Below are 16580 nucleotides of genomic sequence, written 5' to 3' on the forward strand. Positions count from 1 at the left end.
GGTTTGATCTCTGGTCGGGGAACTAAGATCCTGCATGCCGCACAGTGCGGCCAAAAAAAAGAAACAGATTCAGTATTGCAAAGATATAATTTCTCCCAAATTGGTCTATAGGTTCAATATAATACCAATCAAAATCCCAAGAGATTTTTAATTGACAGACTAATTCTGAAGTTATGAGGAAATGCCAAAGGACCAAGAATAAGCAAGACAAGCTTGAAAAAGAGTAAAGTCGGAAGATTCGAACTATCAGATGTCAAGACTTTTAAAGTTTTAGTAATCAAGACAGTGTGATACTGGCACTTGGTAGACCAATGGAATAGAACAGAAAGTCCAGAAAAAGACCCACACTTGTTTTATGACAAAAGTGGCAATGCAGAACTGTGGGGAAAAGACAGTCTTTTCAATAAACTATACTGGATATCTGGCGGCGGGGGCGGGGGGGGGAATGGTTCTTGACCTTGAACCTCACACTGTACATGAAATCAGTTCCAGATGGGTTGTGGATCTAATTGTTAAAAGTAAAACTGTAAAACATATAGAAAGTAACAGAATATCTTCATGACCTTAGGATAATCAAAAAAGTTTTTTAAACAAGTCAAAACTCAATAACTATAAGAGAGGAAATTCCCTGGCAGTCCAGTGGTAAGGACTTGGCACTTTCACTGCAGTGGCCTGGGTTCAATCCCTGGTCAGGGAACTAAGATCCCGCAAATCTCGAGGTGTGGCCAAAAATAATCAAGAATATCTGTTTATCAAAAGACATACTAATCTCCAGGGAATTATACTGAGCAAAAAAGATCAGTACCAAAATGTTACATACTACATATATGATTCCAATTATATAACTTTTATTTTTAATTGTGGTAAAGTACACATAACATAAAATTTACCATCTTAACCAATCTGAAGCCTACATTTCAGTGGTAGTAAGTACATTTATATTTTTATGTAACCATCACCACCATCCATCTCCCAGAATTCTTTGTATTTTGTAAAACTGAAACTCTACCCATTCAACAATAACTCCCCATTTTTCCTTGTCCCTGGTCCCTGGCAACCAACGACCTAATTTCTGTTTCTATGAATTTCACTACTATACATACCTCACATAAGTGAAATCATAAAATATTTGCCTTTTTGTGACTGGCTCCTTTCACTTAGTATAACATCCTCAACGCTGAATAACATCCCATTGTATATATTCACCACATTTTGCTTATCCATTCATCTGTTAATGGACACTTGGATTGCTTCCATGTTTTAGCTATTGTTTTTGTTTTGTTTTGTTTTGTTTTTTTCCCCCCCCGACCAGGGATTGAACCCGGGCCCTCAGCAGTGAAAGCTCCGAGTCCTAACCACTGGACTACCAGGGAATCCCTATTTCTAATTTTTTGAGGAACTATATTTTTTTCCACAGCAGCCGCACAATTTTATATACCCACCACCTACCAACGTTGTGCAAGTGTTCCAATTTCTCCACATTCTCACCATTCTCACTTGTTCTTTTCTTTCTTTCTCCCTTTCTTTCTTTCTCTCTCTTTTCTTTTTTGGTAGTAGCCATCCTAATGGGTGTGAGGTATATATAACATTTTTGAAATGACAAAATTTTAGAAATGGAGAACAGATCAGTGGCTGCCAGTGGTAGGAACAGGGGTGGGTGCGGTTATAAACATTAGGGATCCTTGTACTAGAACTGTTCAGTAACTTTATCCTGGTGGATACATGTACATACACACGTGATGAAATTGTGTAGAACTTAATACACTTACATAAGTGAGCACAAGCAAAACAGGAAATCTGAATAAAATTGGTAAATTATATCAATGTCAACATCCTGTGATATTTGGCTGTGGTTATGATATTACTCTGCAGTTTTGCAAAACGTCACCAGTGGAGAAACTGGGCAAAGTGTGGAAGGGACCTCTCCATATTATTTCTGACAACTGCATGTGAATCTACAATTGCCTCAATAAAAATTTCAATTAATAAGCACACACACACACTCACACACAAGGACCCATGGAGAATATGAGAAGGCAAGCCTCAGAATCATGGGAAAAGATATTTATAATACATATATCTGGGGGGAAAATGTAGCACTCAGAATATACTTTGCAAATCAAGAAGGGAAAAGACAGATAACCCAACAGAAAAAGAGAAATGATGGCTCAAGCACGGCACAGAATGGCCAATAGATGCATGAAAACATGTATGGCAAAGATAGTGGCAAAGACAGTGGCAACAATATTTTCTATTCTACATGTTCCTCTTACAGTGTGACTTTGACAGTCCTTCCAATTAGAGGTGGAGACTATGCCCCCTTCCCCTTGAAACTGAGTGGACTTTTGTGGCTATTTAGGTCAATAGAATACGGCAGAAGTGATATTATATGACTTCCAAGGCTAGCTCATAGAAGACAATGCATCTTCCACTTTATTTGCTGGGATAGTCTGTCTTTAAGTCTTCAGCCACTGTGTAAGCAGTCTGACTGTGCTGTGAGGAAGCCCAAGCAGGCAGACCACATGGATAGGCCCTGAGCTACATGAAGAGAGAGGGATGCCCGGCCAGCTCCCAGCACTCCCAGCCCCCATCTGACTTCATCTGCATGAGAAACCCCAAGCCAGTTCTGCACAGCAGACCTCCTGAAATCCTGACTTCCAAAACTGTGCAAAGTAGGAAAAGGACTGTTGCTTAAGCTTCTAAGTTTGGGGATGATTTGTTACATAGCAATGAATAATGGGAATAGCATGCATAGCTTCATTAGTCATCAGGGAAGTCCAAATTCTGACCAGAACAGATATCACTGCACATCCACCAGAATGACTAAAATGGAAAAGAGTAACAATACCAAGTGTAGGGGAGGTTGTGGAGCAACTGGAAATTTCACACACGGCTGGAAGAAATGTCAGTACAACCACTTTGAAAACCTGTTTGACGGAATATAGTACCTACACCTGAACATAAGCATGCCCTTTGACCCAACCATTCCATGCCCAGCAGAGATACACACACATGTATGTACAAGAATAATGGGAGTTCCCTGGTGGCCTAGTGGTTGGGATTCTGGGCTTTCACTGCCATGGCTCGTGGCAGCGTGGTAAAAAAAAGAATCTTCATGGCAGCATTATGAATAACGGCCCCCAAACTCAAACAATCCAAATGTTTACTAATAGTAGAATGAATAAAGTGTAGTGTTTTCATGAAATTGAATACTGTGCAGTAATGAAAATAAACCAATTACTGATCCATACAACAACTTGAATGAGTCTTGCAAACATAATGTTGAGCTAAAATGATACACAGTACATCATTCCATTATACAACATCCAAAAAGGCAGGCAAAGCTAATCTATGGTATTAGAAGGCAGGATAGAAGTCACCTTTGGAGAGAAAGAGGTGGGTTAGAGAGAGAGGATGCACCTGGGAAGGTGGTGTTTCTTGACTTGGGTGGTTCTTACTTGGGTGTGTTCACTTTGTGATAATTCACTTATGAGTTTGGTGGGGTTTTTTCTTTTTTCTTTCTTTTCCTTTTTTTTGGCGCCACTTGCGGGATCTTAGTTCCCTGACCAGGGCTCAGAGTCCTAACTACTGGACCACCAGGAATTCCCCATTTTTTGAATATATATATATATATATATATATATACATACATATATATTGTACTTCGGTAAAAAGTTAATTCAAGAATAAATTGTCGGGCTTCCCTGGTGGCACAGTGGTTAAGAATCCGTGTGCTAGTGAAGGGGACACGGGTTCGAGCTCTGGCCCGGGAAGATCCCACATGCCACAGAGCAACTAAGCCCGTGCACCATAACTACTGAGCCTGTGCTCTAGGGCCCGCGAGCTACAGCTACTGAGCCCGCACGCCTAGAGCCCGTGCTCCGCAACAAGAGAAGCCACGACAATGAGAAGTCCATGCATCACAACAAAGAGTAGACTCCACTCGCCGCAACTAGAGAAAGCCCACGCACAGCAACGAAGACCCAACACAGCCAAAAATAAAAACGAATAACTAAATTTTAAAAAGCGAAAAAAGAATAACTTGTCTCAGTGGGTGTATATATATTCCAAACTTATCAAATTGTGCATTTTTAATACGTGCAGTTTATGGTCAATCATACCTCAATAAAGTATTTTTAAAAGTTGAAAAAAAAAAGAATAAGTTGCCTCCAAGGCTTTTTGGCTGATCTGGAAGAATGGAGCTGCTATTTACTGACATGGGAAAAACAGTTGAAGGAGCAGATTTGAGGTGGGATCAGGGACCTCGGTTTTGGACATGTTAAGTCTAAGGTGCCTATTAGAGAAATTTGCCAACTAGGAGGTTCACTTTACAAGTTAGTTTTGGGGAGAGGTCTGGCCTGGACACATGGATTAGGGAGTCACCGGTGTGTAGACAGTATTTAAAGCCATGGGACAAGATGAGATCAAGGAAGGAATGAGTGCAGGTGTAAAGAGAAGAGGTTCAAGGATTGAGCCTGGGGCCATCTATAGTGATTATTATAAGGACTAAATGACATAGCTCAGGTTCGCATCAAACATGACACTTCATGAGCACTTAGCATGTAGGAGCTGGTATGATTTGCTTGGTAGCTGGCTTATAAAGCCCTCTTGCAGGCATTTCTTTTTTTTTTTTAACATCTTTATTGGAGTATCATTGCTTTACAGTGGTGTGTTAGTTTCTGCTTTATAACAAAGTGAATCAGCTATACATATAGGCATTTCTTTTCTTTTTTTCAGATTTTAATTTTATTTTCCAACTGATTACTAAAATGATGTATATGTTGTACTCATTTAATCCCTGAGTCAACCTGTGAAAAGAGCTACTGCCCTCCATTTTATGAAATAACTGAGGCTCACGGAAGTGGAGAAACTTGCCCGAGGTCACACAGGGTCTGAGCCGGAACCAGGACTGCAAGCCAGATGCCCAGACTCTGAGGCTCCTGCTCTTTTCACTACTTCCTGTTGACTTTCAGGAAATGGAGGCCTGGGTGGCCGCACTAGGACCTAAGTAGGATATGGTCCTGGTTCGCCTTAGCATCAGGGACAGTGGCTAGCCAGAGGAGACGAACAGAGCGGCCTGGGAAAAGGCAAGGGTCTTGCTGAAAGAGGCTTGAAGGATGCTGGAGGCGGGGACGGGGCAATGATCTGGAGGGAGGCTGAGGCATCAGCACCTGTGTTAAAGCCAATGGACTCCGAGAGTGGGGAGAACAAAGGCCTCGTTCCCTGAGCCTGGAACCAGCCTCAGGAAGGGCTGAGGGCCCAGCACAGAGGGGGTTAAGCACCCTGGAACCTTTGTGTGGGGTGGGGGTGGAGGCAGAGGACTGTCTGGAGGAGCCTCTTCTGGCCTGATAATCCAGGCTGCCTATCTCTTTCACAGCAGCTGTGAAGCAGACAGGTTGTCCTGGCAGGGAGGGAGGGAGGTAAAGCCCGGCTGATGGCGGGAAGGATTTGAGGAGGGAGGGACACCCAGCCTCCCTGGAGATCCTTTCCCACCTAACAGCTACCTTCAGGACTGTGCCAGGAGATGGGAGCGGGCACGGCCCGCGTCTGGACATGGGGGCTCCCACTGACCAAGAGAACAGGAACTGGGAGCTGATGGACAGATCTAGGGAGGTGTGGGTTGGAAAGTTTCTATTTCTGCCTCAATATGAGCCTGGGCAGGTGTGCGCTCCCACGCACACCTGGCAGGTATTTGAGTGAGCACACGCCCCCACCCCCCACCCCCGGGGAGGATGAGTAGGAAAAGCCCATGGCAAAGCCAGAAGGGAAGGAGCCTGGCATTTGCTGAGCTCCTGTTACATATGAGCCAGTCCCTAGGTTAGAAACTGTCACCTCTACTGTCTCATTTCATCTGTACCACAATCATGAAAAAGATGGCATTTTAAGCCCATTTTACTGATAAGGAAGCCGAGGCTCCAAGAGCAGGCAGGGCCCAGGCCCACTCGGCCAGCTGTGATAGAGCCCAGGCTCTGACAGGTCCAAAGCCATGCTTTTCCCTTCTGGCTCTGAGTCCATCCTGGGCCGGTGGTCTGGAAAAAAAGCAAGAACTCTAAGGCATGACTCCTGAACTGTACAGGCTGAGGCTCTGGTTCAAGCCTCAGATGGCCTGGCCTGTGATTCCAGGGCGTGTGAGCTCCATACGAGGGCCTGGCTCGTGAGCCGCAGGAGGTCAGAGAATGGAGAGGATTGTTGCTGGGTTGCAGTTGGCCAAGAGCAGGTGTGGAAGAGGCTTAAAAAGGGGTGAGACGGGTAGGAGTATCTGAGGAAGCGGAAGCAAGGAGGGAATCCCGACTCCATTGGGAGCTTCCCACATACTCTTTCACTGAGTCTTCCCTAGGTCAGCCCCATTTTAGAGACAAGGAGACCAAGGCTCAGAGAGATGAAGCAAGCGATGTGGTCAGAATCACATTACTGGTAGGTGGCAAAGCTCAGGTCTGATTCCATTGCCTCTGAAACTTTATAAGGCCCCACAGAGACACACACAAGATCAACCTCATTCACAGCAGCTTTGTGCACAGAGCTTGGGATCTGGGGTTTAGAGAGCAGAGTTGTAGTCTTGCCTCTTTTCCTGACTACTGTGTGACCCAGGGTCATGAGTTTCCTCCCAGAGCTTCAGTTTCTGTTATAAAATTGGCATGCAGTCATCTTTTGGAAACTGATGGACGTTGACAAGGCCCGCAGAGAAGCCATTGCTATGACCCGCAGCACCTGAGTTCATTGCTCAAATCGTGCACTTGCTCATGGGGCCAACAGGAATAGAGCGTGTAAGGGGATGTGTTGAGAACGTGAGTACACGCTGGTCACTGTCTGTAAGGCATCTGTTCAGTGTAAGGCTTTCTCTGAGCATCTCCCAGGATAAGGCCCATGAAGGGTGCTGGGGCCATAGAGAAGAATCAGACAAGGTGTCTGCTCATGGAGCCGTTGGGGACAAATAAGGGATCAGATGAATTCTCACAGTGTGATGAGGACAACAGAGAAGGTCCAAGCCTAGACACAGGGGCAAGTGTCAGGGAGGGTTAGGAGAGGCTTCACAGGCCAGTCATGACGAAACCAAGCGGGGAGAAAAGGCGATCGCCAGCAGTAATCTCCGACAAAGCCCCAGGTCGCAAGCCCCAATCTACCACATGGAGAGTAAGGATTAGATCAGTTTTCCAGCCTTTCTTTCTCACACCTGTTAAGCTCCTAGAACCACACCAGCCTCTTGCTTTGAGTCCCCTGGATCTAAAGCAAAACAGGAGAGCAAGAACTTCCCAGAACTTCTTAAAGTCCTTGGTTCCAAGATGAGTTTTGCTGCTAACTGTGCTGTGAGTGAGACATCGAAAGACCATATTTTTCCGCCTTCTTTTATCTTTGTACAAAACTGCCGACTTAGTGAAACTTATTAAAACAACCAAGAGAAAATTAAGAGTAATTTTACTAGCTGAGTCCAGTTTTTTTGATGTGTATCTCCGTGTGTCATAGGTCTATGCAGACATCATACACGTGTGTTGTGTGTGTGTATCTGTGTGTGACTCTGTATGTCTGTGTACCTGCTGCTGCCGTCCTATTCCTCATGGGGTCATGGGTCCCCTGATTCTGAGGAGGTGGAGGGAACCCTGAGGTTTTGGATGATATACCCTCCCCTCCTCTGGGCCTCGGTTTCCTCTCTTATATAAAGGAGGGACTTGAACTTCATGATTTTGAAGGAAACTTGCAGATCTTACTGTCCTTAATTTCATCACTCAGCATATGGTTTAAGGACTTCATCCAAAGAAGGACAAAATAAGAGTCAAACGTTTAAAGCTGCAGTGGCAGGGACTGGGATCAGACTTTGGAAGGATAAGGTCCCAGACAAGCCCACCCCAGTCTCAGGAGAGCCATGAAGCTCCTAGTCTGAAGCAAAAGCTGTGAGCATATAAGGCTTCTCCCAAGGACTGGGATTGTGTCCCCCAACCCCAGGCTGGCTGCCAGGCAAGGGGCAGAGTCTCCATGTGACCTGAAGAAAGGGAGAAGTACTCCCAACCTAACTCCCCTCAGGGTTCTAAGGAGGGAGAAGGATGGAAAAGCAGCCATCCAGGAGACCGCCCTCAGCATGAAGTGTCCTCAGGTTCTACTGTGGCCCCTGCAAGCTCCTGATAAGCAAAAGTGCCCCTACCCTGATAGCCCTAAGTCTGCTAATCAGGGTCCCCAGACTACCCCGCCCAGGCTCAGACTCTCCTTCAGCCCACACCCTGAGCGCAGGCGCCTCCACCCAGCTTGAGGCCACAGTCACAAGATCTCTGGCTGGTGGAGATATTTCTCCTCTACCTCCAGGACCCCTGAGTTCTGTCCATGCTCACCCTGGACTCGGCCCCCAGGGTCTAAGTGGAAACCTAGCCAGCGAGTGGCATGAATTTGGCCCTAGTGCATGAAGGCTTTACTCTGGGAAAGGAGCCTGGACTATCTGTGGGGTCACAGGACAGGAAAGGGGGTCGCAGGGAGGCAGGAGTAGACAAGGATAATTCCTCACTGGGTTAGAGCACCTGGGTCTATAAAAGCTTCTCACCCACATTTCTCACTTAATTCTTACAACTTGGTAAGATACGTATTATCACCAAAGCTCAGAACAGTGGCATTTGCCCCCAGTCACACAGCAAGAGAGTGAAACAGGAACGGAGAGAGGGAAGCTGACATTGGTTCATGCACGCTGGGCTCTGACCTGGGTGTTTGACATGAGTGCTCCCATAATCCTTGTAACCACCGCTTGAGGTGGGCTGGACAGCGCCCATCTTACATCTGAGGAGACTGAAGCAGACAGCACTCGGCCCAGAGGCACAGAGCTGGATGCGGTGGAGTCGGGACTGTCACTCCAGGCCTGTTACCTCTAAACCTGGGCTTTCTCTATGGCCTCCAGCTGCTTTCAAGAGTATTTCATGAGTTTTCAGATGTTCAACAACAGGTCTCGGGACCTCCCTGGTGGCGCAGTGGTTACGAATCCGCCTGCCAATGCAGGGGATACGGGTTCAAACCCTGGTCCGGGAAGATCCCACGTGCCGCAGAGCAACTAAGCCTGTGAGCCACAACTACTGAGCCTGTGCTCTAGAACCCACGTGCCTAGAGCCCGGGCTCCGCAACAAGAGAAGCCACTGCGATGAGAAGCCCGCACACTGCAACGAAGAGTAGTCCCCGCTCGTCACAACTAGAGAAAGCCCACGCACAGCAACGAAGACCCAAGGCAGCCGAAAATAAATAAATAAATAACTTAATTAAAAAGAAGCAACAGGCCTTACCTGTGGCCTTCAGCGAGCCCCTGTGGGAAGCGGGTGAGGTAGGCATTAACTTGTTTAACCCCTTCTGTGGGCTAAGTGCTTTACCAGCAGCTCATCACCTGGCTCTCACAGCTCTGCGAACTGGGGACTGTTATTACTCCTGTTTACAAAGGCGAACAGGGATGGTCCAAGAAAATGACTTGCCTGAGAGAGCCACATCTTTGTCAGTCGGCCTCCCCAGGTCAGAGTCTCTCCCCTCCCCCACATCACATCAGTCATCCGACGCGAATGCCTGTTTAGTCGCTGCTCTGTGGTAGAGATACACTGGTGAGTAAACCAGGCCCTCGTGATTATTCGCTTAATGTGAATGATCACACAAATAAACGAGCCCATAACAGGGGGATTTAACTAGCCAGGAAAAACTTCCCTGCAGGAGAGACACTTAGAGATCTGAAGAGGGAATAAGAGTTAACTAGACAAGAAAGGAGGGAAGATCATGCCAAACAGAGTCAAGAGCGTGTGCCAAGCCTCTGTGACAGCAGGAGATAAAACACCTCCAAGGAACAGAAAGAAGTTTGGGTCTTTCCCCTCACTCCCCATCCTGGCCTCATCTGCCCCTGCAGAGAGGGGTGTAACTGCTTCCCAGAATACACACCAGATGGTCTAGGAGAGGGGAAGGGGAGGGAGCAGAGAAGCAGACGTGTTCCCCAGAATGGGGGTCCAAGGAGCAGAGGCCCTGCTTTGAGGAGTCTCTACTCCAAGTCTCACCTTTCCCAGAGGCAGAGAACCTAATACTGCCGGGCTCTCACTCTGGGGGCCTTGAGCTCTGACGAACAGCCCCTACCCTTTCCTAAACTGGCTCCCACGTGAGCTTGGGACTCAGCCAGCCACCCTCAAATGTTCCGGCAGAGGACCCCTCTCCCTAGAGGACCTTGCCCTGGCAGAGGTGGGCAAAGGGTCCGGCCTCCTTGGGTTCAGCATAAACATAGACAAGGGCCGGGGGACTGAAATTTAGGTCAGCGCTTGCCCCAAGATCCAGCTGTCAGGACCCTCCCTGCCTTATAGAGATTCAAACTAACATTCCCACCACCAAAAACAACCACCACCACCTCCCCAGGGCTCTGACCAGCAATTAAGCCCTGCAGGATGGCTGGGGTGAGGCTGTTTTTTCTTCAGCCAGGCCCAAGCCTAGCAGGCTTAGCAAGGTCCATAAAAGAGTATGTGACAGGGCTTCCCTGGTGGCGCAGTGGTTGAGTCCGCCTGCCGATGCAGGGGACACGGGTTCGTGCCCCGGTCCGGGAAGACCCCACATGCCGCGGAGCAGCTTGGCCCGTGAGCCATGGCCGCTGAGCCTGTGCGTCTGGAGCCTGTGCTCCGCAGCGGGAGAGGCCACAACAGTGAGAGGCCCGCGTACCGGGGGGGGGGAGGAGGGGGTGGAAGCGCAAAGAGTATGTGACAAAGGGCCTAATGGAGAAGGGCCAGTGACCCTCAGTCCAAGGAGTCTAGCAGGGAAAGGGTTAAGATGCAGGGCCTTTCAGAACCCGGGAAAGTGCCCCACCCAAGGGGAGGGGCCACCTGGTGGATTAAAAGGGAGCAGCTTGAGTGGAGAGGCAGGAGGGACAGGGTTTCCCTACTTCCAAAGGCCTTAGTCTGCAGTTCCAGCCCCAGGTAAGTGTTCCTCCTCTGGGTCTGTCTGCTTGTTGGTCTGACCAGAGGAAATCTTCCGCTTCATTATGTGATCTCTGGCTTGTTAAACTCCGGCACTGGGTCCCTAAGGATATCTCAACAGACCCTAGCTCTGAAGGGCTCTTTGGATCAGTCCCCTTCAGGCTGCCCTTGACCACAGAATCAAGGAGATGCCGGCCAGGGAGTGGGGAGCTGTGTCCATCCCTGACCTGTCCTGCTGTGCCCCCAGTGCCTGGCTCTCTCTGCCGCAGTGCTCTCCAAGCCATGCTCCCTGTGCCTCCTGCAGGGCCCTGGCTGGGATATCATCATATACTGTAAGTTTGTGATGAGACACTACAGTATAGATGATGTACTAGTCCGGGTACTCCCAGCTCTGGAGGCTGATGAAGAGGCCAGGGGTTGCTGCAAGCCCACCATGCTCACTGCTCAGCCTGTCACAGCCTGCCGACCGCCAGGGCACTTGGGGGTGGCGAGGAAACCGTTACCATTACTGAGTTTAGTAATGGTAACGGTTCTCTTGCTGCACCCAGAAAACGTGCCAAGAAGATTGCTCGGGACCCTGGAGCAGCCTACTGAAGGGAGGGAGACTCCAGCTCAGACAACGGGGTAGGGGTGGAGGGAATGGGTACGTTTTCTCTTCCCTGTTCTAAAGAAATAAAGATGAGACCCAGAATGCTGCTTGTCTTTTAACTTTATTAGCATCCGAGATTGGAGAGAGGGATCAAGGACTTGAGGAGCAGGTGGGAGGCACTGTCTCACTCAGGACACGTGGGTCCTTCCACAGCTGCAAGGTGTACGAACTGAGGGGAGAGGGGAAAGAGCTCCCTGCTAACAACTCAGGAAGAAACTCGGCCCAATGCCAGGTGGCAGAAGTGCTCCCACACCAAAGGGCCAGCTTCTAAGACCTAAGTAGCTACAGGCCCAGGCAGAGGAACTACGTGGGAACCAGGCTAAGGCAGATTCCTTCCTCCAGCAGGAGGCACGGCCGGGCAGGGGCTGTGCAGACTCGGCCAGCCACCCAGTCACTGTCCAGGGCCGGCTCCAGGCCCTGCAGGCCCCAGGTAAGGGCAGCTCTGGTCAGTGGCTCCCGCCAGCAGCTTGGGCGGGGATGCCTTGGGAAAGATATCAGAGGGTGGTCACTTGAGGAGTTTCACAGACAGGCGGAGCTGAACTTCACAGAGGAAGATGTTCATGAGGTCGCGGCCCACCTCCTGTGCCACCTGGGAGATCAGGTGCCCTTTCGGACCGATCAGGATCCTCTGAGGGTGGGGTAAAAGACAGGGACGTGAGCCTGCTCTCAGAGCTCCCAAGCAGTCAGGGAAGAACCCCTGCCTAACAGAGTATTGGTCCCTTCTCCAAGCCTGGCCCTGCTTACCATGTGAGATTCTTTGGGCACCAGAAGCTTCTGCTCAATCAACAGCTTCCCGTTTGGCCCTTCCTCCCACATTACCGTCTTCTGCACAGGGAGACATCATGACTGGTCAGGCAGGCCCCTACCCACGCCCTCTTTGGGACCCAGCTGTCTGCCCCGGGTGTGTGCCTGATGGAGAGCCCCATGACCCCTAACTGTGCCTGCACCTGCTGCACGTTGTAGGGCACCTCCTGGGGCAGGTACTCCAGGAGCTTCTCTCGGATCATGTTGGCGCAGATCTCCTCAGGCGTCTGGCTGGTGAGGACTCCACTGTGGAACTCCCAGGGCCCTGGCCGGGCCTGTGCCAGGAGGTATTGCTAAGGGCACAGAGGGAGTAGGTAGGCATCTCAGTCCCAAGCAGGACTTTCCTCTCACTCTCACTTCCAGGAGGAGGAACTCTTGAGGCTTGTCTTCACATGGTGGAAACCAAGGGCCAGGCTATGGTCAAGGCTAACTGACCTTTAGTGTTTTCACATCCTCCTGGCTTAGGGCTGACAACATGAAGATCTCCTGGAAGTTTGGCCAGCCAATCCGCTGAGGGTCTCCCACAGACAGTGTGTTTGGGCCCTTAGCTGCTGGGCTGGAGCAATGGTTGCCCGGCTGCGAGCAGACAGCCTGCCTCGTTTTGAGCTTCTTGCCATTGACCACACCTTCAGTGAGGACTGCTGTAAGCTCCAGGAGAACTGACTTCTGCTTCAGGCAATCAACCTGGGGGTGGGGGACGGGCAGAGGACTGTGGTCAGTGAGACGGGACCCTTGAAGTAGACCCCTTCCTCAGGTAGGTGGTGCTCACCTTGTTCATGACAAGGATGCTGGGGACTTGGGAGAACTGGGTCAAGCACTGGAGCACCTGGGGACTGAGCTGGTTCCGAGTCCACTTGTCCGAGACATCCACAAGAACCACAACTGGAAGTTGGCAGTGTAGGGAGGACAAGGTTATGACCACTCATTCCCCCCAACTCCCAAAACTTCCAGGGTATGGGATCTGGCCAACCCCCATCCCCCCAAACTATCAGCAATGAGAGGCCATGACCATGTAAACTGGGCTTCAGATTCCCATCCTGAGCCTAACCCAGATCAGCAGATTCCATGCTCTTCCATGGATCTTCCAACAAAGAGAGCTCCAGATGGTGCCTAAGGGACAGACATACATAGATCAGGAAGGGTCTTGGGAGTGATGCCCTCCTGAGGAGGGATGGGGTGTGATAAGGGGGTTTTCCAGCCCCTATGATGGAATCTCCCCACTCCCTCTTCAACACCTTTCCCCCCTACAACTCCCTGTTTCCCCAGATATTACCTTTTCTGTTTAGCAGGGCTGATGAGACCAGGTGTGTCAAGTAGAATCTAAAATCAGGAAAAAGAGATGCCCAGACCCCCAACCCCAGGAGGAAAGATTATGGCTGGGTAGTGAAAGGTCACCCACCCTTGATGTCAGGAGCCTGCCCCCACTTCTTGGCCAATTTTTACCCTCCAGCCTTGCTTTAATTCTAGATAGGATCCAGGAGAAAGAGAGCAACTGTGAATATCTGGAAGATTAGGAAGCAGTAAAGAGGCAGTGAGACCTTTCTGACTAGATGCCAAAGGGGGAAGGTAGAGAGAGAACTGCATAGGCCTAAAAGGAAGAGGAGCCCCCTTCCCTCAGAGCAGTGAGCCCAAGCATCATTTTCTTCAGGTCTAACAGTAAGGGAGACCCTCTTAGCTTCAACCTCTGTCCTGTTTGCTGGACATCCGTTACAAGTACCCACCACCTGGGTCTCTTTCTCTGTGATGACCCCCAGAGCTTGGCTGCGAGTGGTGTGCACCTTCTGGGAGACAGGGAACACCTGCCAGGAACAAAGAAGTCCCTAGTGAGGTCCCAGATCCCTCTAGAACAATCCACGAAGTCACAGTAAGAAGTGAGAAATGAAAGGGTCGGGGGTGTCAAGGATGCAGCATACTTTTCGGCCCAGCAGCTGGTTGGAGAGGGTTGACTTTCCTGCATTCGGGGCACCCAGGAGGACCGCTCGTAGGACTCGGGGGTTCTCAGGCATGTCGGGGTGATGGACCAAGAGGAGATCCTGCTCATCTGTGTGTGGGAATGGGAGGGGAGTGAAAGGTATTGCAACATGGATCCCCTGTCAGGTACTTGGTCCTACGCATCCACAAAGGGAATATGGAGACAAGATTCATGCATCAGGTTGAAGCCGAGACCTGGCTTTGAGAGTCAGTTTGTCCATTACGTTGTTTATATGCCTTTATCAAGTTCTCTAACTGCTCTAAGCCCCTTAGTTTTCTCATATGTAAAACAGAAATGGTATTGATGACTACTTACTGTATAACCTTCTTTTGACCATTGGCAATTGTGTAAAACCACTCAGCACAATGCCTGGCACTTAATACTCAATAACCTTGTGGAATCGTATTGTGTAGTTGTGCCCAGTAAATGTATGTACATGTGTGAAAGTATCTCTATACCAGATAAAGCCAGAAATCCCTCCAGCTCTATCTTACCCTACTAAGGGTACAATGAAGGCTCTGCAAGCTTTCTCAGTCTTTCTGTAATTGCTCCTCATTACACTGCATCATAATTACCAGTTTTTGTGTTCAGCATCTAGTCTATGCTACTTGAAGAATAGAGGGTGCTATTTCCAGGTGTACAGTTGACCCTTGAGCAACATGGGTTTGAACTGTGTTGGTCCACTTATACGCAGGTTATTTTGTTTTTTTATTCTTCACTAAACGTGTACTATGTGGTGTGCAGTTGGTTGAATCCTCAGATGGGAATCGTGGATACGGAGGAGCTGCATATACGGAGGGCCCACAATAAATTATATGAGGATTTTCGATTGCATGGGTTCTGCACCCCTAACACCTCTGCCCCGAGTTGTTCAAGGGCCAACTGTAACTCAGTGTCTTGACAAGTAGATGGGTCAAGCTTGCTCCCCATGTGAGGACAGAGAGCCACAACTCTTCCATGCCTGTGGCCCTTCAATCTCCTGCTCTTTGTGAACGTCTGTGGTTGTGACCAGATCGGTTCCCTCTGGCTCGAAAACTCTTAGAACCTATATCTCTTTCCTATGAGATCCTTCACTGCTCGCTTCTATCTCTCGGGGCCTCAAGATCGTTTTCTGTAATACAGAGCCAAAGACGATATCCCCAGAGACTGAGGGGTTTCCCCGACACGGGACTTTCTGTGCTAAAACAGTGACAATCCCAGACAAATCTATCTGGGCCCTTTACCTCTGTGCATGGACACGGCGGGGACGCGAAAATTCAACGAGCTGTCTGGCTGAGAGAGTCCGAGGAAGCAGTCCAGGGCTGAGCTCTGGCCATTAGGGCGAGAAGCCGAGGCCAGGCGGGGACCAGAGGAGGCCGGGCCCGAGACACAGGAGACGCACCTCTGCTGACTGCCCAAGAGCAAGGGGAGCCGGGTCACCCATTCCCTCGCGGCGTCGAGACCCGGCGGCCAAACCCCTAACACTGTTCGAAGGAGCTCAGCACCTCGCCTGCCGGGGGCAGCCATCGCAACCGCAAGGCACTCCGGGAACTCCCAGGAACGCACCTATGATTGGACAGTGCTGCGGAGAGGCGAGCGAGCGGGAGAGAGCTAGATCGGCCCGAACAGAGCGGAGGAACATGGGACATTGGAGGTGGGCTGGAGTTGGAACCGCTCTGGAGACTGCCCGAGGCTAAGAAACGGGGAAAAAGTGTATTTAGAGTTTGTGTGAGCTTGAAGATCTTTTGGATTCTCATACGCATCGTGTTTTCTTCTTCTCCTGCCAAAATTTTGTAGAAGGCCCTTCTAGCCCTGCCTCATGAAAGACTACATCTCCCACGAGGCCAAGTGGCAAAATCGTTCTCTTAGCGCCTGACCTCACTAAGCGGGAGAAACTCGCTCAACGAAGGAGGGATGGTCCGGGGCGTGGGACCGTGTACTGCTCCCCGTGAGGGTCTTTTTAGTCCTTTCCAGCCTCAGGCTTGCAGGATCCCCTCCCAGTGCCCCTCTGGCTTGGCCTAGCGTCGGCAGCGGCCTCCGGCAGTCTGTACCTTTACTTTATGGGAGCCTCCTGTAAGGAAGGGTCGGTGTTCCCGATGAGCAGCAGACCCGGATTTCCCTCCTGTAAGACTCGGCTACTATCTCTCTGAGGCCATTCCTTTCTGGAGAAAAACCAGAGGGTCTGCAAAGGGAGAAGAAGCGGCTTAGTCACCTAGGATCTCCCGGACTGCCTTAGCGGCCTGAGGAACCTGATATACCTTGGCCGATCTGTGGCCTTAAG

The 16580-nt window shown here is 49.7% G+C and overlaps 1 protein-coding gene across 2 annotated transcripts; it reads right to left on the reverse strand.

Annotated features, from left to right (window-relative positions):
- Positions 1 to 11592: 11592 nt before the first annotated feature.
- Positions 11593 to 15845, reverse strand: ERAL1 (Era like 12S mitochondrial rRNA chaperone 1). Of its 2 annotated transcripts, XM_029210644.1 has the most exons (10): positions 15544 to 15845; positions 14262 to 14389; positions 14070 to 14147; positions 13622 to 13668; positions 13397 to 13458; positions 13118 to 13230; positions 12784 to 13032; positions 12492 to 12641; positions 12289 to 12369; positions 11593 to 12172 (listed from the first exon to the last, which is right to left on the reverse strand). In XM_029210644.1, the coding sequence occupies exons 1-10, from the start codon at positions 15824 to 15826 to the stop codon at positions 12050 to 12052; spliced, it is 1314 nt and encodes a 437-aa protein (XP_029066477.1). In that variant the 5' UTR covers positions 15827 to 15845; the 3' UTR covers positions 11593 to 12049. The 2 variants fall into 2 exon arrangements, with proteins under 2 accessions (XP_029066477.1, XP_029066478.1); XM_029210645.1 differs by lacking the exon at positions 12289 to 12369 and having other exon boundaries at positions 15544 to 15826.
- Positions 15846 to 16580: the final 735 nt, after the last annotated feature.

This window comes from Monodon monoceros, unplaced genomic scaffold, assembly GCF_005190385.1.
Source record: "Monodon monoceros isolate NGI ecotype Baffin Bay Population unplaced genomic scaffold, NGI_Narwhal_1 Super_Scaffold_9, whole genome shotgun sequence".
Classification (NCBI taxonomy): domain Eukaryota; kingdom Metazoa; phylum Chordata; class Mammalia; order Artiodactyla; family Monodontidae; genus Monodon; species Monodon monoceros.